At 34.1% G+C, this 17269-nt stretch overlaps 1 protein-coding gene across 1 annotated transcript; it reads right to left on the bottom strand.

Annotated features, from left to right (window-relative positions):
* Positions 1–1325: 1325 nt before the first annotated feature.
* Positions 1326–11541, bottom strand: LOC105049858 (uncharacterized). Its single transcript, XM_029266350.2, has 5 exons — positions 10511–11541; positions 2393–2686; positions 2136–2327; positions 1653–1920; positions 1326–1527 (listed from the first exon to the last, which is right to left on the bottom strand). The coding sequence occupies exons 1-4, from the start codon at positions 11526–11528 to the stop codon at positions 1685–1687; spliced, it is 1740 nt and encodes a 579-aa protein (XP_029122183.1). The 5' UTR covers positions 11529–11541; the 3' UTR covers positions 1326–1527; positions 1653–1684.
* Between the last annotated feature and the right edge of the window lie 5728 nt (positions 11542–17269).

Genomic DNA, 17269 nt, shown 5'->3' with positions numbered 1-17269 from the left:
GGATTGAGTTCTATATAAATTGAGCCATTCTCATTCCACCCTGGAATCGGAATCAGAATGGAACTCCTCTCAACCAAACGGTTAGAATGAGAGTCATCCATTCCGATTCCGATTCCAGACCCCCACTCTCCCCTACCAAACACCTCTTCAATTCCTACTCTCTTCTATGGATTCAATTTTTCATTCCAATTTCGATTTCGATTCTGATCATGAACCAAACACTTCGAAAGATTTGACCATTCCGATTTTGATTCTAAGCCATTCCGATTTCGATTCTTATTCTTATTCCGATTGTGAATCAAACACCCTCTAAATCTTCTTATACATTGTTTATGATAGCACAAGCACTCTTTTTCCTCCTTTTGTTTGGGATATCCTAATCACTACCCTTGTCCAGCTCGAACATGCATGCTTTTCTTTGACTAACAACTGCCGTCCTGTTTCCATCCTTGGTCCGCACAATTATTTCTCATCTAAAACTAATCCTTGTATGATCTTGGGGGTTACTTGGTTCGCGGCCGAAATCAAAACCAGAATGAGAATCAAAATGACTTAGAATCGGAATCGAAATGGTCAAATCCTCTAAAGCGCTTGGTTCATGACTAAAATCGAAATCGGAATTGGAATTAGAATGAAAATTTAAGAGGTGTTTGGTTGGAAAGAGTGAGGGTCTAGAATCAGAATCGGAATGGGTGACTCCCATTCCAACCATTTGGTTGGAAGGAATCTCATTCCGATTCCGAAATGGAATGAGAATGTCTTAATCTATATAGAACTCAATCCCTACTCTCCTCTATGGATTCAATTTTCATTCCAATTTCGATTCCGGTCACGAACCAAACGCTTCGGGAGATTTGACCATTCTGATTCCGATTCCAATTCCAAACCATTTCGATTCCCATTCCTATTTTGATTCCAGTTGCGAACCAAACACCCCTTAAATCCATAGAAGAAAATAGAGATTAAGTTCTATGTAGATTGAGCCATTTCCATTCCATCCCGGAATTGGAATGGATTCTTCCCAACCAAACGATTGTAATAGGAGTCATCCATTCCTATTCCGATTCTAAAACCTCACTCTCCTAGCCAAGCACCCTCTCAATGCATCTAGTTTGTATACCTTATCTCACAACTGTCCTATTTACTTATTTGATTCTTATGTAGTACAAATATTAGGGTTTTGACTGCATCGATGTGAAGTTACGGATACGGCTAATCCACTGGTTTCACGGATGGCATTTTCTTCAATTGCAGAGTCTGCATCATTGAAACAGATCGATGTATGTCTTTTCAGGTTAATTTAACAATACAGTAAATTAGTGTTCCAAAAGAAAGATTCTGCTTTTGCAAACTTGGATGACTCCTGACATCATAATTGTAATACAATACAAATTGATCCAAATCCGTCTCTATGAACTGATGATACTACTGCAGAAAACTAAGAATTTCTGAAGAAATAAGATTGCTTCAGCACATGTATAATCACCACATCTTTCCAGACCAACCTTGATGTATGCACCTTGTTGCCTACAAAAACGATATGCATGAGCTCAAGTCGTTTGACGCATCCTAGCAATATCAGTTCCACCACTCTTTTAAGATTTTCTCTGAAGACTTGAAACAAAGAAAATGTTAGGAAGAAACAAACTCACAGAAGTGAGAAGAAGTGCCTGATTATGGGAGCTTAGTTCCTTCTTTGGGCTCCACCATTGGAACAGCGAAAGCATGGAGGATCTTCATTTCTGCCCACGAAACCATGTGCTTCTTCAAAGCAACGATTATGATAAGAATGACCGCATGGTAAGACTACATGCACCGGAACCGCATCAATACGGGACCCTGTTGGCTTGAGTGCTAGGTCCATGTTGCATAGCTCACACTTGTGGCCGAGCATTTCAGGCATATCATCCCTGGAGTCCACTGGAACAAGATGAATTACTTTAGCATTTTACAACAATACCATATTCTATTACATATCTTACAGAATTGGCTGCACCCTCATGAGTATGCTTAAGTTCTCTGGATATTTTTAACCATCGTGACTACTGCTCAGCTCGTAGCATTCTCTTATTTTACCTGAATCTTCTGAAAGCTAAAATGCTGCATGAGAGGGAAGAGAGAAGCTTGGGCCATACCTTTGATCCTGGCGTCTTGGAGAGGTAGCTGCGGATCAAATGGTATAATAAACTCATTCTGGTCATGCCTTCGCTTCAATTGTTTACCAGATCCGGCGCACAGTACTGCAGACCTTTGAGGAAGTAGTGGCCTTCCGAAAAGAAAAAAGGGTCCATCATTGCCATCAATTGTGATTGCTTGGTCTCGATGACCTGCAAGGGGAACCGTCGTCAATATTGTTACAAACTGCCGCATTAGAAAACTTTAGCATGCATACCACTGGCAAGATGAGGAGGGATAGCCCAGCTGGGAGAAGGCCGGATTGGTGTTAGTCTTATAGGCTCAGCTGGTAAAGTACTGGAACTGCTAGTGCTACCACCAGGATCTTCTCTAGCAGCATTACCGATCCCTGCTAGGCTTAATTGGCCAGTCGGGTTGGCACTAGCTTGGCCTGCGCATGCTGGAAGCCAAGTATCATGGCTGCTTTTAGTTATGTCTTGTTGAACCCCATGATCACTAACAGTTTGATCGGCAAAAGTGCGAAGATAACAGCACTTATATATAACGGCTCCTTCAAACATGTCAGAGTTTCATGTATCCATCTAGGGAGCTTTTCTCAAGTCATAGCATATGTCTGACATGATTTTACATGGCTTGGTCTTCTTCTTTGATAAAAGATTTTATCATATCTTAGCCAGTAAAAACCAAATATAGATTTTTATTTTCTCATTATAGTCCATTAAACTTTCCATAAGTATACCTAAAAAATTGTCCCATATTGTTGATCTCCTTGACATAAAGCCAAATCAAGTCTTCTTTTTTTCGGTAAAAAAAAAAAAGTCTTTGAAATGGTTGCCATTCTTTTTAATCTCTTTCCACCTACTTGTCAATTTCATAATGTGGGTATGTTTGATGCCGCACTATATATAGTTCTGTCTTGTATGCATGTTGCTTTTATTTCTATAAATGGATATCTCTTGCAATCAATTCACAGCATATTGAAGTCTTATTGCATATATAAGTTACTAAATGAAAGTAACTAAATTCTTATGTTGGATAACTTGATTCTAATACATGGCCCTATGACTCACAGTTTGAAAACCCCCTAGGGAATGGACATTGCATGAGCTAAGCAACCAGACAAGCTCTTGGTATAACAGTATATTGTTCGTTGTTTCATGTATTTCATAGAGATTGTTGCACTTCCTCGGATGTCCCTATTGAAGGAGCTTGACTTATGATTTAAAAGACGAACTTCTAGGAGTAGTGCATGGAACTTCAATTTAAATTATCAATATAATTATTTTTCAAATGCAATATGATTTTTCTTTGTAGTCTAGTCTAATGAATGTCACTTCACATCAATTAAATTATAATGCATCACACAATTCGAAAATTTCACTTATTAAATTTATTGATCACTTGATGTATATGTAGGAAATCTACAAAACATACTTATTTTTTTGTCTTTACACATTTTAAAGACTATTAGTTAAGTTTAAGGATGCATATTACTAATTTAGATGTTACACCAATAATTTTGCACCAACAGATTAAGACATCAATCTTCACAACAAGATTGTAGATCAATTTTCTTCACTTTGGTCCTCAATACATTTCCAATGTTACACAGATACAAGCTAGAATCAGTCTAGTTGGATTGAAACCTTAATCCAATCAATAAAAAATCATTGATGTAATGTCTAAACTAAATGCATACACTAGTCTTACTTAGAAGCCAAAATCAAATATGTTCTATGGATCACTACATTATCAATCATTGATTATGAATTTTTCCATCTTTTCTCTAGAATTTTATTTTTGTTTTTGTACAAAGGATCCATGAAATGGAAGCAAGGCCTTACTTAATCGATCATCCAATGCTACGCTCAATAGATCCAAGGGAGACCTATCAAACAATCTAGTGTTGTGTTCTTCTCTATTCCTTACTGAAGGGGACTTTCAATTTGGCAAATAATTGAAAGTCAACTACATAGGCATTTTCACCAAATGCATACGTCACCCATGTAATTACAATAAGATGATGAAAAAATAGATATAATTAAAGAAACTTATCAAAAGCAAGAATAAAATAAATATAACTAACATAAGAAGCCAAAAAGATTTGAAAGACATCAATGGAAACATGTTTGATGAGTTTTTGAAGAGCATTCTTTAACGAGTCTTATAAAGCAGCTACCTTGACAATAAAAGTTTCTGATCATGGAGACAGAGGTTCATTAAATAAATTTTGGGTGGAGAAAGCCTCCCTTTTTTACATTAACAAAAAAATAACGACAGTTAAAATGAGTCTGCTCTCAAATTGACTGAGTTTCATTGAGAACTTTAGCTATAACAAAAATGAAGCAAACTTCTCCGTAAGATAACTCGTAATGGATTATTCTAGCTTTTATAGGAACTTTCCATCTTCTGATGACAATGCATGTGAGAATTCATGCAGATATATATTTAGTTCTATGTTGGTTATTTATCAGAGAGATCTTAGTTACTTATACATGACTTATGGAATCCAAATAATATATTTCAGTTAGCAATTTTAGGTGAGGTCTAACATTGTTCTATATAGTATTGATATGTGTTCGATCCATGATCCATATGGACTAGAAGATACAGCAATATAGATCTAAACTGGATTTGCAATATTTATGATTCGATTTGAATGGATTTATACCTTGAGTCTAATTAGGATGTCGAGGCTTAAATATATGGGAGTATGTGATGACTCATGTAGCCATGTATTTGGTCCCACATTGGTTTTCTACCAAGAAGATTTTGGATACTTATGTAGGATTGCAGAATCCAAATAATTCTAGCTAGTCTTTTTAAGTGAGATCCTAAGTTGTTACCATGTATAAGTATTAACTATAGGAGGTTAAATTTAGTTTTGTAATATTTTTCCTCTGTAAGTCTCACTTGTGAGAATTTGTTATGTTTTTAGCTCCTATGTATTATCTTTTGCACAAAGATCACTATAATTTACATATATATTATAAGTAATATAGCCATGTGGAATGAAATAACTAAGTTGATAAATGAATGACAAAATCTTATTTTCCTTCTTAAAAGATGGATTTCTTCAAATTATCCCTTTTCTATCCTTCTTGGGGGATCCCCAAAGAACGGGTGGTGTTCCACTCCTTAGTGGATTCCTTAATGGAAAGGGCATAGCATTTGGCACTCTTGTATTACCTCCCTTTGCCCAAGTTGGTGAGCTTAGAGTCTCAGAACATAGTTTTGGTGACTTAGATATAGAAGATTTGAGGAGATTGGTGCAACTTTTGAAAGTGCATAATGCACACACCAAAGCTTTGGGATACAATGTATCACATTTTGGAGCATTGCATCCTAGCAATGATAAGTAATAGCCTTCTCGTTGAATTATTTTGGGGGACAAAATAACTTAGATTTAACTCAAATATTAATTTATGATCTGGAATTATTTGAAGAGATCGATTTCATGCTTTGACATAAGGCACTTCAAATAAGAAGATTCGATGGATGATATCATCATCAATAGTTGCAAGTTTTTTTGCAAGTATTGTACGCTTTCCAAGTTGGGACAATATTATGATGACACTTCTTTGTTTATAAGGACTTTATTTCCATCAACAATGTTATGATGACAACTCTCATTATTTATCATCATGAATTTATTTCCATCCTCATGATCCTATCAATGTACTAGTAAAAGGAAAATGCTTTGGATCACACGTTAGTGTACATGAGAAAATCATAAAGTCCACCTAATACTAGATTAGCAACTCAATATTCCACCAACTCTCATGTGATATGCTAATTCCTTGTGTCCTGTGGCAAGAGAAAATTTTTGATTACACAAAATGGGACCCTATAGCATAATTCCTAGTACAAAGCGAACTATTAATAAGGTCCTAGTTTACCATGCAAGTAAAGTCTCTAATAGTTGTACCAAGAGACCAAGGTTCAAATTCTGCCTTCACTAGGATGTGGAGATTAGGGATATTTGGTGGAGGGTGACACCCTGTTGAGTAGCCAATTTTCTATTAACTTTTATTAATCAAAATAATAATAATAATTAACCACAACAAACTCTTGAGACATGTAGAGTTGATGAATTGGTGCTTACCCTGCTGATCACACCCCTTTGCTTAAAAGCCAAATGTTCCTAGTTCCAATCCTAGATGGTGCATCTTCAAGAATTTGGGTCTGTGTAATTATAATACTAATACGCCTATCGGGCTTCCTTTAAACAAACAAAAAAATTATAGACTTTCATCCAAACCGTACATTTAATGTATCAAGTAATGACTGATGTAAGAGGATAAACTATGAAAAAGGTAACTAAGGATCTCAAGAAAGATGAGGACTCTAAAGAAATGGTTCACGAAAGAAATGGTAAAAGAAAATATGAGAAGGACTCTAAAGAAATGGTTCACGAAAGACATGGTAAAAGAATCATCATAAGGTGCATTAGTTCCACAATCCAAATGTAAAACATATGCTTCCATTAACAAATATAACCTGTTCAGGAAAGAAATGGTAAAAGGATCCTCATAAGGTGCATAAGTTCTACAATTCAAACATGAAATACATGCTTTCTTCAGTAAATATACTCTTGATCCAGGAGAATTATCAGACTCAATGTGGACTACTTTGATCACTATAGATAGGATTGAACAGGGTCCAAAAGTATGAGAAATCCAAATCATTTACGAAACTTTTGGAAGCCATATCTTGATCATATAATACTCACTTGAGATGATTTTTTTTTTTCTTTTGTTTTTTCAAATTAGATTACTTTTCAAGTACAAGCATATATAGGTAATATATGTGCTTGATGCTAATATAATGTGCCAGTAGGGTCTTCGAACCATACATATATCGTACACTCCTTACCATGCTATACCGACCAACTTCAATTCATATAGTGTTTCTTCTAATAATCTTTTCTTCTGGACATGATGGATCCATTCAGGTGAAGAGGATAACATTTACTAGAACTTTTGTTACCTCCTTTACTCTAACATCAGTTTGAGCTGGCTAGGATATTTGGAAGGCCACATTTATTCTAGATTCTACCATGTGTTTCCCTTGGTAAGCACTTTCCTATCCTATCTTCATGTGATACATTGCCCATGCTAACTATCTTGTTTGATATCTATGCACCAAGCATCTTTCTTTGCATGACTGAGATCCTCTCCAGTAAGTATACAGAGATTGGAGAGGCCCGGTCTTTGAATCCGGGCTAAACTATTTTGTTTCTTGCTACACTCTTCCTTGTCTCTGGGTGCCCAGCTAGGCAGCCTTTCTTTTTTATTCACTTTTCATTCTTTCTTTTAATGAGCTATCCGTCCTGGTTTAATTCTTTACAAGTTGTACTTCCAAATGATAGTATTTCAATGCATTTTATGATTATCTTTGATGTCCCCTCACTCATAGATCCTCTGTTACTGAGAATGAAGATCTCACGATTCTCTTAGCTTGTGATTCTTCTACAAAGGCAAAAAAAAAAAAAAAAACCTAAATGCCTAAGCCCTTCTCCTCACCAACTTTGGGGCATTAGAAGCAATTTTTGATGAAACTTTGTTGTATGGAAGTAAGATTACTTTGTACCGTTTATGCAACAACTTTTTAATTATATCTGTGGGTTGAAATTGGGACCTTACCAACTTTACAAATGCTATAAGTTATTTGACCATCTTCTTTATGTAGGTTGTTTGATCGAGTACGTGCACGTGCTATAGAATTGATGGGCTCTATTCTAAAAAGGGCAAACATCTAATCTAGGTCCCGTTGCCTTTCTATCAAGGCCGGCAGTCCAACTCCTTGTAGCTTATAGGATTAAGGGCATGCAATATTTCACAATAGTAGCTCTGAGATGCTAGGCCTAGGGTGTACATCCGGCGGTCAATTCAGTGACTCAAAGGGCTCCTCTCAACTTAGACTGGTGTAGCATCCCTCTGTGGACTGGAATGATCATTGTTGCCTGATGAGTTTATATTCATTCCAAAATGATAGGCTCCAAATGGATCACTTGGCCTAGTAATAAGATATTTATGATGCGGATTATGAGTGCTATAGAGGGGTGTTAGAAGGTCCAAAAAAGATCAAATGGTGAAAAATATCACCAAAGTGGCCCTTGATTAAGTCGGAGCTAGTGTCTTAAAATGGCCATCCAACATTTAAGTCGTGATCTATTTAATCACAAGCCATCCATGTGCTAGTCAGATCACCCAACTTTAGAAAATGGATTTCTCTAGTTACTGTGCAAACCCAATATGAGCCCATTATAATTTGGTAGAGAAATTCAAGAACAGACAAATTCTATCCAAGATGTTGGCTTTAGAATCTCTTGAGAAGCTTGCTCTTGCACTTGCTTTTTAAGCTCTTCCTTTTGCCATCCAAGATGTTGGCTTCAGAATCTCTAAGAAGCTTGCTCTTGCACAAGCTTCCTGAGCTCTTCCTTTTACTTTTGTTCCCAATAATCCACTTCATGATGTGCTCAAATCTAAACCAACTCTTGACATCATCACTCCCACTTTAGTACATAGTTGGAAATAAATTCTTAGAAATAGTTCGACCTCTTATTCTACATATGCTTTTATTTTCCTATAAAATCCCAATCATGGTGTATAACCACAGGTACATTAAGCAAATTAGATTAATAAGCACATCATTATAATCCAACAACCTAGAATCAATAATAGTACATACAAACATTTTACATGAAATCATGAAGCAACATCGGTAATTTTCTTAATCCCTAAAACATGTGGAAATAGCATTTAACTTATGAAGGTATGTATAATAACATATATTCATTCCTCTCTTGTTGTCTTGAAAAATTAGATCCCTGTGCACATTAAGAATAAGTTCTTTTAGTGCAAATAACCTTATATTCTTCAAATTAATTTTCATCAATAGTGCTAATTAATGCATAATAGTCATACCATACTATATCATACCAATAAGTTATTAGCACTGGTATGCCTATCAGTACCATATCACTAACATATAGTACATCCTCATTTTTGTTGCACTATATAGCTAAGATGCATACCATGTACTGATAAGGTACTTCATGAAAATAGTACCGCTAAAGGTAGCTGGCCGTCAAGCTTTAGCCCATGTCCCTTCCCATTTGAGAGATATTTGATTGTTAGGAATGCAAATCATTAATGACTTTTGCATTCCCAAAATATATTTTCCAAGGAATCATTAAGAATGATTGATTTTTAATTCCCACTCTTGGATAAGTCCAAAAGTCTTGACCAAAATGACATCTTCAATGGCGTAATTGTATCATCAATTTGCTCCTTCTCCTTGAGAGAGAGGATAGGCAAGGCCTTACTAATTATATTAGAATTAAAAGAAGACATAAGAAGTAATAATAAAAGAAAGAAAAAAAAGAAAAAATAAGAGACAGATTGGAAGACAAAAAAGAGGGGGAGAAGGACAAGAGGTGGAGCTTGAATTTTATAGGGCAGGCAAACTGTTAATACTTTATCATATTCATCTCACAATAAATGAGTAGAAGTAATTTTAATTTTTAAAAAAGAAGTGTTAATCATACAATTTCTTGTATTTTAATAAAACTAATAATTTATAATATATTATAATAATTATATATTTATTACTCACACAAATATTTAACATCTATATATGGAAGTGCGATGATATTGTACTTGGTATTCTTTACTTTCTACTCCTGCCATATTTTTTGCGTACTTATCTTCATTAAGTAGATTATGCACTCTGTTTGAACTCTTTCCTAGAGAGAGAGAGAGAGAGAGAGATTGAAGACCAAAACTATATATATTTTTTTTCAAAATATGAAAAAATGATTTTTGAGCTGGTTTTCCATATGTAAGGAAATAGATGGTTTTAGTCTATGATTATGACAAGAACTTCAATATTTTGCTACCTACAATTTCATTCTAGAAGCTTTAACATCTAGTAAAAATATATCCAGTATTCAAAATATTTTCAAGCAAATTCAATGTCAAACATCATCTCATAGAAATCTATCAAAGCTTGTTTGGATATTCCTACATGAACATCTTGCAGGAATGGGTTCTGTTGGCCATCCGGCTAGCATGAATATCTTGCAAGAATCTGGTCGGGTCCTAACTAAGTCGCAGCCTGTGGACCTCTTGGTTCACGGAAGAGACAAGAAGATCCATAAAGATCTCCTTTTCCCATAAGATTTGGGCTGGTAGGTACCGGATTGATAGGCATGCTTAAATAGATGCCTCAATCCATGAATCCAACAATTCTCCTGGATTATCCAAATAGACCCTCAATGTATTGAAAAAATAAATATAATCTAAAATCCAAGATATGTAATGCACGAAAAATGCGATAAACAAATAAAGATATTGCGCCGTTGGCATACCCTGTTCAGTACTTTGCTCTTGCTCTTGAGGTTCCGGCGAGCTGTCAGAAGGGATGGGCGGCGCAGAAGAACTAGCGTGCGCCGCCGGCGGCGGCGGCAGCGGACGACGCCCATGCGCTGTCCAGTAATCAAATTCGCAAGCTCCTCTGACCGCATCCACCGCAATATTGTCATCCTCGTATGGTGCAGTTTGCGCACTGGCTCGTCCACCGTCACCCACCATGATCCCATGAGAATGTACATTATCTACTCCGAGATTATTATTATTATTATTAGTAGTAGTAGTAGTAGTAGTATTGTTATGAGATTGATATCCTCCAATCCAGTTGCCTCCCAACCCAATTTCCGGCAATCCCGCATCAAGCTGAGGAGCAATGGCTTGATAACTGTGGCCACCCTCATCTCCTCCCCGATCATTGAACCAAGTTCCAGGAAGTGTATAATTTCCAAGACTAGCATTCAGAAATCCTCCATCAGTTACTTGATTTTGATAGCTCCAGTGCTGATATAAACTGGACATGACACTGCACTCTCTCCAATGGTGATGATGATCGCCAGCTGAACCGGCCAGCTGAAACGCATTCCTTCTGGTGTTTGTGTCACTCATGAATCCCATCGGCACATTACCGGCCACGCCGAGATAGCTTCGCCAAGGTCTATCACCCACAGTATTATTGCCAGAAATTGTAATTCCATGAGAATACGACGGCAAAGTTCTACTTGTATCTTCTGGTGGTGTTTGAAGTCTTCTGTTCTGGAAACCACCCCAATATCCTCCCGGAGGCACATTACCACCGAAATGATGGCTCTGCGTATTAGTTGGCAGTATTATGTTCTCCACGTTCTGAGCTACCTGTGACTGCATGAGTCCAGCCATTGTATTACCTGCAGATCCATTCAGAAAATCTTCATGGGTTGTTGGCAGAGAAAAGCTGCGTGCTTGGCCCGAATCAGATATCGAGCCACCCTCATTCCTACGACGGTTCCTACTTTGAGATCCAGGGACCATGTCATCCATTGTGTTCACAGGAATCTCGTCAAGGTTGCACCTGTCCAAACCAAGTAGAGATATATCTGAGTGTCGGATGATGTTACGATAGCAATGAAAAAGAAAGATTATCAGAAGATCAGGTCGGGGAACTAATAAAAAACATGTAGATGTAGTAACAAAATCATGCCTGGTATTATGGGTCCAACTCCCAGAGTAAGAAAGGCAGGGTAGAGCAATTCAGATTGAAGTCTATGTGCATGCATCTTTTTGGATGGACAAGAGTACACCATGCCGGATTTGGTGTGGCAAAAGTGAGAATATGAAAGGCAAAAAAATCTCTAGATTATATTTGTTTTTTGAATACTGCTTTAGATTTTCTTCTACTTTCATATAGTGATTCCAATTTTCTTCAACTTTCTACATGACATGATCCAAGAATTCCATATTATTTTAATCCAAATAAAATATTATAAAATTAAAATACTATTATAACAATCCAGAACCTTATCTAAAAAGACTAATCGAAAAATATTATTTGAATAATCGATGTGAGACTAAAAAATTATCGTGATGATCCCATTTGGTCCTATAGTGATACGATCATCAGGGATCTAAGATTATTGTATTTGGTAGGCTATGGTCCGGTAATTAAAGATCCACAAGTATTCATGAGTAATCTGTTTGGTATTTATGAGAATGTAAGATCACTGATCATATAATACCAAAACTATCTATAATATATTCCATAAAAATATATTTATTAATTATATATAACATATTATAAATAAAATATTATCATATTTATTAATATATTAATAATTAATAGATTTTATAAAAATATATTTATTAGTCTTATAAATTATTAATCCTATAAAATATATTAATTGTTATTATAGAACTAATATTTTTATTTAATTATAATACATTATTTATTAATATAAATATTTACTTTGATTAAAAAAATAAGACAAATAGAAGTAATATACTCAATATTTTTATTATATGAATATAAAGTATAGTAAAATATTTTTACTCTAATTTAAATTATCATTGAATCATAATATGACAATAATATAATTAATAATATATTATAATATACTATATATCAAATATATAATATATAATATCAAATATAATATAATATCATATATACAATATTGATATAATATATTAGCAATATATTGATATATTAATTTTTTTGCTTGATTGAGCAGTATTTTTGTCCTTATATTTTAGACTAAGATCACTATTTTGGGGTGATCTTAGATTTCTGACCTCGAGGGTGGGTATTCTATCATTAGGTTTGAGGATGATTTGAGAAGTGGGGATGATTTGAAATTACTACCACGTAGGATTATTATGGTGCAACCAAATGTTGTGATCTCATCACCTCCACCAACATCATTTTTGATCTTAGGTGGATCATCCCATATCAAACACTCTGGAGTACTTGTAGAAGATCAAAAAATCTAAATAATATCTTTCGACTAGTTTTTTTAGATGAGGTCCTGAGTTGTTGCAATAGTACTTTAATCTTATAAAGTTTTGCCTTGACTAAAATAATATGAAATTCTTTGATCATGTCGTGTAGAAAGCTGAAGAAAATTGAATCACTATATGAATCCACATAAACGATGGACTGGATCAACTCTGATATCATTTATAACAATCTAAGGCCTCACCTAGAAAGACTAGTCAAAAGATATTATTTGAATTCCTTAGTTTTGTATAAGTATCCAAAATTTTTTCAATAAATAACTGATGTAGAACTAAATATATATCTATACAGATCCTCACAACTATCGACACTATTTAAGAGACAAACCGTATAATATTATGGTCAACTTTGATCCAGCCATTTTTTAAAATTTAAACTTCCAAATAATGTGTCAATCCCTCATGTTCACTGATCCTTAGCATCACAAGGAGATGTTCTACGCTGAGGTCGTCTAAAGTCGTGCTTGTACAGCCATTGCATAACTTTGCAAATTACCACCGTTTCTTTAAGATCATTGTATAACCATTGTTTCTTTAAGAATTCATCATGTTTTATATGGGTATTTTCTGTCAGTGATATAGTGAATTTATCCATGTCCAGGAAAAAAAAGAATGAAAGAAAAATATAGCTCAGTACACTGAATAAACAAATGGGTAATTTTCTAAAATTCTAAAAAGCAACCTATGAACCAAGATAACAAATTTCATGACGTGTCAAATTCTTCAAAACTTGCTTCCAAAATCCAAATGGAAAGAACAGCCAGGCTGCAAAGGAAAAGAGCCCACTATTTTCTTCATTGTTTACAAGCAAGGAAGTGAATCAGTGTAGCTCAAGTAATTATATGAGAAAGGTCACAAAAAATCGACCATTTATTAAGAATCAATAAACAAGAAATGAGGGATATCTTAATTCTTCCACACATAATTGACAAGATAACCTCATTCTCAACTAAAAAAAATAAAAAAATAAATGACAAAACAACAAATAAAATGAATATGGGAATCTTGCGATAAGACTTCCAATTCCAAATAAAATAGTGATGCTCAAATTTATGCTCGTAAACCTTTTTTTCTTACAGCTAAGCAGGGTCCAAACCTATATCCATCATTAGTTACAGTAATAACATATTTCATAGAATAATCATGTAAATATTTGGTCCGTATAATGTAATTTCCTCTTAGAATGTCAAGGTATATCTGTGTATCTTATAAAATGAACCTTCCATTTACCAAACTTGCCAAAATATACAAAACCAACAACATAGTATCATTTTTTACAGAGATGAACTGGGAAAAGCATATTCTTAATTTCAAGGCCGACTATATAATGTCAAGTTCTATTTCCTTGCAACTTCAATTTCTATTCCTCCCTTGTTCCTCTCTTTTTACAAGAATTCTCACAACTAATTAGATGATAACCCATTTCTTTCTTAAGCTTTACTAGATCCTAAGAAATTTAACTGACTTTTCTAGGAAAAAAGAAAAAATCTTCTATGATACAGTTACTGGATAGAACCTTGACACAATTATATCCTAAATTTGTGTTACATTTGTTGGATACATGAACATAAAGAACATGGGTATTGAAGAAGCCCAATTCCTAATCTATCAATGCATCACACCAGCATGCAACTAAGTACTGTGCACTTGAGGATTCACTTAGTAAATAAAAAAAAAGATATCTTTGAAGGTTCACTAAGGGGAGAGAGGAGGACTTGAAGATACACCTATTTACCATCAGGAAATCAAATTGATTTCCCTGGTCAACCAATTGAAAGGAAAGAAATTTAAATTTCAACAATAAAATATTAAAGAGAACCTAGTAAGTAAAAAAAGTATATAGATATGGGAAATATATTTAGAGAGATCAAAAATGCATATTAGAATGTAGATAAGAGTCTACTTAAACTTCAAAGATCCAAACTCGAAATAGATATATAGATATTAATATTAAAGGAGTCCAAATCCTAATCTATTAATGCATCCAGCATTCAACTAAGACACACACGAAGATTCACTTAGTAAACATTAAAAAAGATATATTTGAAGGTTCACTAAGGAGGTAGAGAGAGAGAGAGAGAGAGAGAAAGAGTTTTCCATCAGAAAATCTAATTGATTTTCCTGAGGAACCAATTAAAAGGAAAAAAAATAAAATTTAAACAACAAAATATTGAGGAGAACTGATTAAGTAGAAAAAGTATATAGATATGGAAAATATATTTGGAAAGATCATAAATGCGTAATAGAATATAGATAAAAGCCTACTATAATTCAAAGATCCAAATTCAAAATAGAGTTATAGATATTAATATTAAAGGAGCCCAATTCCGAATCTATTAATGCATCGCACCGGCATGCGACTAATATACACTTAAATGCTCACTTATTAAATGTTAAAAAAAAATGATATATTTGGAGGTTCACAAAGAGAGTGATAGAGAGAGAGAGAGAAAGAGAGAGAGAGAGAGATATTTGAAGATACATCTATTTACTATTAGGAGACTTATTTGATTTCTTTGATGAACCAATTAAGGGGAAGACATTTAAATTTTTAAAACTAAAGTATCGAAGAGAACCTGATTCGGCAGAAAAGATATATAGATGCAGGAAATATATTAAGAAAGATAAAAAAATACACATTAGAATGTAGATAAAAATCTACTTATAATTCAGAGATCCATGTTCAAAATAGAGATATAGATATTAATATACATATATGAAAATGTATACAGTTTATACATATCTGCAAATATAAAGTAAGTTTATAATAAAACACCTACCATCTTTGAAAATTGTTCCTATCAGAAAATGATGGTTCTACCTCCTATTTGTTGACATCAAGCTATTTTTGTCATTTTAGCTATACAATTAATGTATCAAAAAGTAAAGCATTTAATACAAAAGAAGCGCATTAAGGGCATCAATTAAATGACCAAGATATTGCAATGCAAACTTAGACAAAATATGTCGTTTTCTAGTGGCTAATATGCATGTACAGAAGCATGTATCTACATAGTAGTCAGATCATTCGAAGAACCATAAATGATTTGAACAATATAAAAAATCTCTAATACTATCTAAATATAATAATGAAGATTTACTTAAAAGGAGGGGCAATTGATGATTTTGAGGTTATATTTTTTGTCAATATCTGATATAGATAACTATATTGAAAAGGAAAAAACTTAGACATGTAAGTTCTTAATTCTCACATTATATTAAGTATCAAAAAAAAGATATTAGTAAGAAAAGCAAACAATGAAAACCCAAATTTCAAAAATATAAAAAACACACATGAAGAACAAGCAGAGCTAGAATTGATTAAAGAATCAAATAGAACTGTAACGATAGAGATATCTAAACATGGTCTAGATCAAAAATTGACTCCTTATGATTATAGAATTCTTGAAGGCTAAAGTAGCGGGCTACCAAAATTCTCAACCAAAAATTTATTTTGAGAAAAGTAATTCAAAGCCACCTTCTCAAAAAAAAAAATATAATAATAAAATAATAAAATAATAAAAGAGAGATATATAACATGATTTCAAATACAGCTTTATAGATAAAAACATCATCATGTACAGATCAGATCGCTAAAAAATTGAAACATCTTATGGAAGATTCAAGAGCCAAATTGAAAGATAAAAGAGCAAAAATTTTTGAGAGAGAAGGTGAGAGAAACAGGTCATTCCCGACTGCCTCAGAGTTCTTAGATGCAGCAATAAAAGAAGACTTATCACAAACTCATCTTAGGAGAATCGACTTCCAATCAATCGGTGAAAATCACAAGCAAATAAGCTTCTGTATGTAATAAGTATGGTGAAAGCATCATCTTTCACACAAAAGAACGCGCAAAATTATTGAAGCATCTAATGAAAATATACATCCAAAGCATCAAGAACATAGAAGCTTGATCCAAAATAGAACCAAATAAAAATATCAAACAACAATACAAGGAGCTGAAACCGATGAGAAGGAGCTAAAGAAACAAATATGGAAGAGAGGATATAGGTGCTGATTACCATCTACCAGCTGATGGCCGAAGAGTTGTTGAGCCCTGAATTGAGGCAATGAAAGACTTTCGGGAATTGTGAGATTGGGATCTTTTATTGAAGAAATAGAAAAAAAAAAGTTCAGAACAGCGTGATGAATGTGAGAAGAAGACAGACCAAGAGGTTTGGTTTCTCTTTTTCAAATGGAAAGGAGTGGGATGTTTGGCGCTTGGCTGGTGAGGTTGGTATATTACTCTCTAAAAGTTTACGTTATAGTTC

Source organism: Elaeis guineensis, chromosome 8 (genome assembly GCF_000442705.2).
Source record: "Elaeis guineensis isolate ETL-2024a chromosome 8, EG11, whole genome shotgun sequence".
NCBI classification, from domain to species: domain Eukaryota; kingdom Viridiplantae; phylum Streptophyta; class Magnoliopsida; order Arecales; family Arecaceae; genus Elaeis; species Elaeis guineensis.
Note: the sequence above shows the minus strand (reverse complement) of the source record. Positions and strands in the feature narration are given on the sequence as shown.

What these genes read in the sequence shown, in the direction of transcription:
- LOC105049858 (XM_029266350.2), bottom strand. Translation starts at nt 11,528, where the DNA reads ATGGATGACATGGTCCCTGGATCTCAAAGTAGGAACCGTCGTAGGAAT. An exon ending in AGAGCAAAGTACTGAACAGG is followed by an intron (nt 2,687 to 10,510) that starts GTATGCCAACGG and finishes ACATGTTTGAAG; the next exon opens with GAGCCGTTATATATAAGTGC. An exon ending in CCCTCCTCATCTTGCCAGTG is followed by an intron (nt 2,328 to 2,392) that starts GTATGCATGCTA and finishes TTCCCCTTGCAG; the next exon opens with GTCATCGAGACCAAGCAATC.